We start from the raw sequence: 6241 nt of genomic DNA, 5'->3' as shown, positions 1-6241 counted from the left end.
TAGGAATTATAGGGTTGATACAGAGTAACTTCCTACCACGTCTGGATTCCTTAATTAAGCCTTAAAAGGCGGACAGTCGTGTGTGATTCATTCACTGCACTGCACCGTAACAGTACACCACTGCACCGTAACAGTACACTACTGATATTTGATATTTTAGCCGAATGATTTCTAGATTTTCTTTATGTTTTAAATCATTGCTTATTAAACCCGTAAAGTAAACAACGCCAAACACTTAATTCTGAACCGTCTAACCTTTAGATACTTCTTTTAAACATAAAAACAAATATACTCCACTTTTATTCAAGCAGCAGCGCCGGACATTCTTTTTTTAGTCGGTAGATCGTTTGTGATCTGAACTTATTGACACTAATCAGTTCTTAACTGCTTTTCTAAAAAATAGTAAAAAGTAAAAAATAATTTTATTACAAGAACAATTTACCAATCAATTGTAGCACATTTAATTTAAAATGTCAATTACTTTGAAAACAACCGAAAACTAACTACAATTTTAAATAATGTTAAACATCTTTAATTTTTGACATAAGAGAAAAGCGTGGGCCCTATTTAACAAAGTTCCTCATAAATTTATCAGATAATATTTTATATTGTACGTTTTTTTGTAATTTAAATTTGGTTTAATATTAGTGTGTGACACATACATTTCATAATACTTAACTCAATGAATTTGGACTTTGTAAATTAACAAAAACCATAAAATACTACATTTTAGTTTTTATTTAAAAATGATTAGTTGTATGGTTCAGGGTAAATTTGCTGGTAAATTAATGAAAAATTTTAATGTTTATTTGTGTCTCGGGGTCGAATCTTCTTCTTTAGTATTCAATCCTGAGATTTGTTTGTAGCTTTTGCTATTTCTTGGGATGATTTATACGGTGGTTTCCCCTTGCCTTCCGTATCGCAGTGCGAACCATCATGGGGTCGAATCATGCCTTTGAAATATGACTATAGACGTCGTCCTCGCATCAGATTGTAATTCCAGCAATTGTGGGTACCTAGTTCCAAATTTTTAAAGATCTATTTATTTTCGATTTCTGGTTTTACACTTAAACGCATGACAGCTAAACCTAGCTAACAACACGGCGACGGACTGACGACCAGTCTCGGATAGCGAATTCGTCAAGAAACCATCTCACGGTGTAAGTATACAGGTAAGGTTTGTTGAAAAGGGATGTTAGGCGTTAGTTCACATTTCAGCGAAAATAATATTATCAATATGACTGTTGGCTGTTATTCTCATATTAATGTTTCTAATGTTATGATAACTATTTACAAAAATAATGATTAATCATATTATCAAAAATACAAGTTAGTTGTTGTTATATTTTATACAAATACCTATATTTTTAATTTTAATTTATTTTTAATATTAAGGTATATATTTCGTTGTTTAGAAAGCTAATAAAACTGGTTTTATGACACAGACTTTTTGTTTTTAAGATGATTAATTAAAATAAATTTTAAGTGTATTAATTACATATAATTATAAATTTTTATAATAAGGGCCACAGTATAATAATAAATACTATATTATACAGGATGGCCCACAATGATTTGACAAATAAAATAACTTTTCTTCTAGTGAATATTTTTCAGTTTTTTTTTTTTAAACAATTTATACTCATTTGCGCTATAATATAGCTCTACATTTTTTATTGCACTTAACTATTTTACTTTTTTTAATTTTTTTAAAATTTTTTTTGTTACATTTTTTTTTAAATTTCAATATAGCCATTTTGTTAAAAGATTTGGATAATTAATTTTTAAGTTACTAAAGGTTAAAGGGTAGGATGGGAGGTGGAGTGCGGTAGAGTAAGCGCTTAGAGCTATTTTTATCTGCACGCATTTCTCTACCGCACTCCATCTCCCATCCTACCCTTTAACCTTTAGTAACTTATTGGTGCTTACAGCGCAAATGAGTACAAATTATAAAAAAAAAAAATCTTAAAAATATTCATTAAAACAAAAGTTATTTCATTTGTTATTGTGTATAATACAAACTATCAAGACTGCGTTTTTGAAAAAAAAATTATCTTATAGAATTTAATTTATCCAATCGCTATTGACATTAATAGAGGTCTTAAAATTTAATACTTTTTCAAAAATAACAAAAGTTTTATGTTATGGACTAAGACTTTTTATGCATAAAGCGATTCAATTATTAGTTCTATAAAAACCATTGCACACATATATAAATATACTAAATAAATTTAATGTTTATCCAAAAGACATTAAGGTAGAAATGCATATAAGTTCCATAACAACTTAATTGTTTTTTCAACCTACACTGATTTATAATATAGTATTTGAAAGGGCTAAAAAATGTTATTGATTCAAGTCGTTACATTGTTTATAAAGAACTTGGTGTATTCTGTTATAGCTGCAATGCCTGTATTTTCATTTTAGCACTTGCAATTATACATTTGTGGCTTGGGTCTAAAAGTGCCTGTGTCAATTTTGGGCATGTACGAGTTAGTCTGCTAAATGCAATAACTATCCTTTATATACTGTGTTGAAGATGATACTCTTTGAGGCCAAAAAATGAATTACTTATGAAGAGTTTATAGAAAAAAATCCATAGCGCTAAAAGAAAATAAAAACTTTAAAGCTCATTTGTCTCTGCCTGTTAGACCAAAGCCACAGAAATGTATTTTAAGTATTAGGGTAGATATGATAGGGGCTAATCTTCTGTTTTTTTCTAGTAGTTTGTCACCGTTATTACCAATAAGCAATATGGTAATTTTTAATCTCGGTATCGCCCATACTGAAAGGGAAACGCTTTCGCTTTGCTTCACTCCCAGCCTGACATCGTTAATTCATGAGAAAATTACAACTAAATATGGTAATATTTAGGCAATATGGTAATTAGGATAGACAAAATTATTATTTTTAATTGTTTTCTGTTCCTCTTATAATATTATGTTTTTGGGGTAAAACAATATTTCGCTATTTCTTTTAGATTTTTAGATGATGCGATCACTAGTTTTTCAAAAATATTAAATATTAATTTTAAGCACAATATGTTGTTTGCATAAAAAGTCATCAGTAGAATAAGAGGAATAAACTAGTATTTTTTTATTTATATAAAAATACAACTTTTAAACTAAATTAGACCATAGAGACACCCAACAAATATATACAGGGTGTAATGTAAAGTTCTACCGAGCTTCAAATGAGACATTCATGGATACAATAAGTGTTATGGGTACAATAAATAGTGTTCATTTTTAAAAAAATTTAAATAGAACCCTTATGTCATTAAAAAATTATCTAGCAAAAAAATGAATTCAGATTTGAAATCAGGAGAACAAATCTTGTTGAATTGATATGTAACATTATTTTTTGGTATCTGGCCACATATACGTCCACAGGGTGACAACCGAGTGGCCACTGAGTGACCGGTATGTGACTAAAATCAACATATAGCATGCGAAACATTATTTCATGTAAAACAATACTAAGGACAACACTGAATTGAGAATAAAATTCTAACCCAAAATGATATGTCACGTGCCATATGTTGATTTTAGTCACATGCCGGTCACTCAATGGCCACTCGGTGGTCACCCTGTGGACGTATATGTGGCCAGATACGATAAAACCCTTGTTACATATCAATTTAACAAGATTTTTTCTCCAGATTTCTCCAAATCTGAAATTATTTTTTTCGTTAGACCATTTTTTAATGAGATACGAGTTATAATTTAAATAATTTTAAAATTAAAAAAAAATTAATACCATTTATTATACCCATAAAGCATCCTGAATGTCTCATTTGAAGCTCGGTAGAACTTTACATTACACCCTGTAAATATATTTATTCTTTTTTAAACCCATAAAACAAATATTTTAGGATAATATTAAGGGTTAGTTTATAAATATTTTCATAGTTTTACTTTCTAAGGCCTAAGCTAGTTCTAATTATTTACTTTAATTAATTAAAAATAAAAAATAGTAATACTATTTTATACAATACCATCTGTTTAAATATAAAAATTTAATTTTAATTTATACGTAAAGAAAACTAATACTAAAAAACCAAACATTTTTGAAAAACTGATGCTCGCATCCGCTAAAAATAATTTGAAAAATTTGAAAAAATTAGGAAAATTTTTTTTACTCCAGAAGACAAGTGGAACAAAAAAATATAAGAACAATTTTTCGTTCTTCTTTAATGACTACCACAGCTTACCAACAACAATAAACATATTTGTCAGATACCTGTTGGCTGTTGATACATTCACACATAGCAACCTGAAATTAAAATATGGTGCGAGAGTGATTTTTCCTTTTAGATTCGATGCGACAGCTGAGAAGGTATTAGTTTTGCCAATGTGTTTATTTTTTTGAGCCTGAAGTCACGATAACCTTTTTGCGTGTGGACCGATTTACTCGAGTGTAGTTGTTTGAATTCAAAAAACTGTTATAAAAAATCGTGTTCTCTAGCTTAAAAATTGTAAATGTTTCAACGTTTTTTAAAATTTGATTCCGTGATTTTTTCTGTTATTAGTAGACCTTACCTTAGGTACATTTACTCATTGCTGACCCATTATCCTTTAGTTTTAAGGAAGTTATTTGCCAATGATTTGACAGTGGTTTTAAACATAATATAAGAAACAAAAGCTACGCGTTGAATTTAAATAACAGTTTTATTTTTAAGAAGATAGATTTTGATTAAAATTCATGGTAAATATATAAGAATGATACTACAAACTAGTATGAAACTAAAATCGAAAACCCTTATTTTCACATATGTCTATAATACCCATTTCGCGGACTGAGAATGAAAAATACCTCTTGGTTAAAATCCTGTAATTGCGTTTGAAAAAGTTTTTCCAAATTAAAAAAAATTCACAGTATCTAATTTTTACGAACCTAGAACATTTTCATTTTGTATATGTTTATAGAGAATGTAGGTAGAGAAACCGTTGATGGATCTAAAGACGGGCAAATAAAAATGATTAAAATTTAGTAAAAAAAAAATATTTTTTTAGTTAATGTTGAATATAGAACATTTTTATTCTTAGCTCGCTAATGGTTGCTATCATTCACATAAGACATTATTGAAAATCTAATCCATGTTTTAAAAGTAAATTAATTAAGTACAAGAAAGTAATAAGAACAAATAACATGTTGACAGTAAGTATATCAGATATATTTTAGTATTATTACACGTTCATAACGACAACATAGTGTATAATACTAAGCACAATAAAAATATTTATCATTTTACATATCTTTTGGCTATTGGTAATAACATAAGATACTGAAGATAATTTTTATTTTCAACATTTAGCATTAAAGATTAAACAAAACTAATTTACGTCTAAAGAAGGGTATTTTTACCGATTTTATCGGTTCGCCACTAGCAGCCGTAACAGGTGGTAGAATGGTTTGTGAGGCTGATGAAGTGTGCCGAGGTGGCACCGGAGGTTTGTAAGAGCTGTTGACGGCCATTCCACTCGATGTCTTAGTCCCATATTTCATCCAGGGTTGTGTGCGTCGCTGCGATTGTGGAGCGGCTCCCACGACAGTCTCTGTTGTCAAACAGCAGAGACCTTCCAACGTTTGGGGTCTTCGTGCGGGCGTCGCCTGCTTAGCTCTAGACAAGACGTCTACTCGATGTTCCAAAAATTCTAATCGCCGTTCGAGAGCCGCAATGGGGTCCGTTGAAGAATGCGTTCCAATTGGGTTTGGTCGAGGAGATCTAGAATCGTACTTTTCTCTTCTTGGTCGATCCATTGCTCTAACTGAAATCAGACGCAATAAATGAGAATTTGTATGTTAACGTATATCTTTTTCATACATTTTTCGGGGAAGGAATTCATTTGCAAAAAAAAAACTACCGTTGCCAATTTTCTCTCTCAGTTATACTGGTCCCCATCACGTCTTCTAGTATACACTGTATATTTTATAGTAAAAACGATTTGCCTTCAATTTTAAAAGTTAATAACTCTAAAAGTATTTAGTTAAAACGTGTCATCGAACAGCCAACAGTTACAGTTAAGCCTACTTTTTAAAATAGCTATCTAAATAGCCATTGTATTATACACAACAAGTAAAGTTGGTTATAAAAATGTATTTTTAGCTTCGATGCGTAGCTGACAAAGTATTGTTTTTACAATAATGTGTGGACCCACATATCATCTAAAAAGCTGAACCAATTTATTCATGAAGCACCTCTAAGAAATCAAAATCATACCTGAAAGGTATGTAACGA

The 6241-nt window shown here is 29.9% G+C and overlaps 1 protein-coding gene across 1 annotated transcript; it reads right to left on the bottom strand.

Annotated features, from left to right (window-relative positions):
* Positions 1–5245: 5245 nt before the first annotated feature.
* On the bottom strand, positions 5246–5945 carry LOC126847878 (uncharacterized). The gene is made up of 3 exons (XM_050588293.1): positions 5828–5945; positions 5368–5771; positions 5246–5287 (listed from the first exon to the last, which is right to left on the bottom strand). Exons 1-3 carry the CDS (start codon positions 5847–5849, stop codon positions 5246–5248), a joined length of 468 nt encoding a protein of 155 aa, XP_050444250.1. The 5' UTR covers positions 5850–5945.
* Between the last annotated feature and the right edge of the window lie 296 nt (positions 5946–6241).

Source organism: Adelges cooleyi, unplaced genomic scaffold, assembly GCF_023614345.1.
Source record: "Adelges cooleyi isolate 19-005CV unplaced genomic scaffold, UGA_ACOO_1.1 ACOO_flye_CR_arks_rails_tigmint_CR_PRNA_127, whole genome shotgun sequence".
Lineage (NCBI taxonomy): Eukaryota > Metazoa > Arthropoda > Insecta > Hemiptera > Adelgidae > Adelges > Adelges cooleyi.
This window is presented reverse-complemented; position numbering and strand designations above follow the sequence as displayed.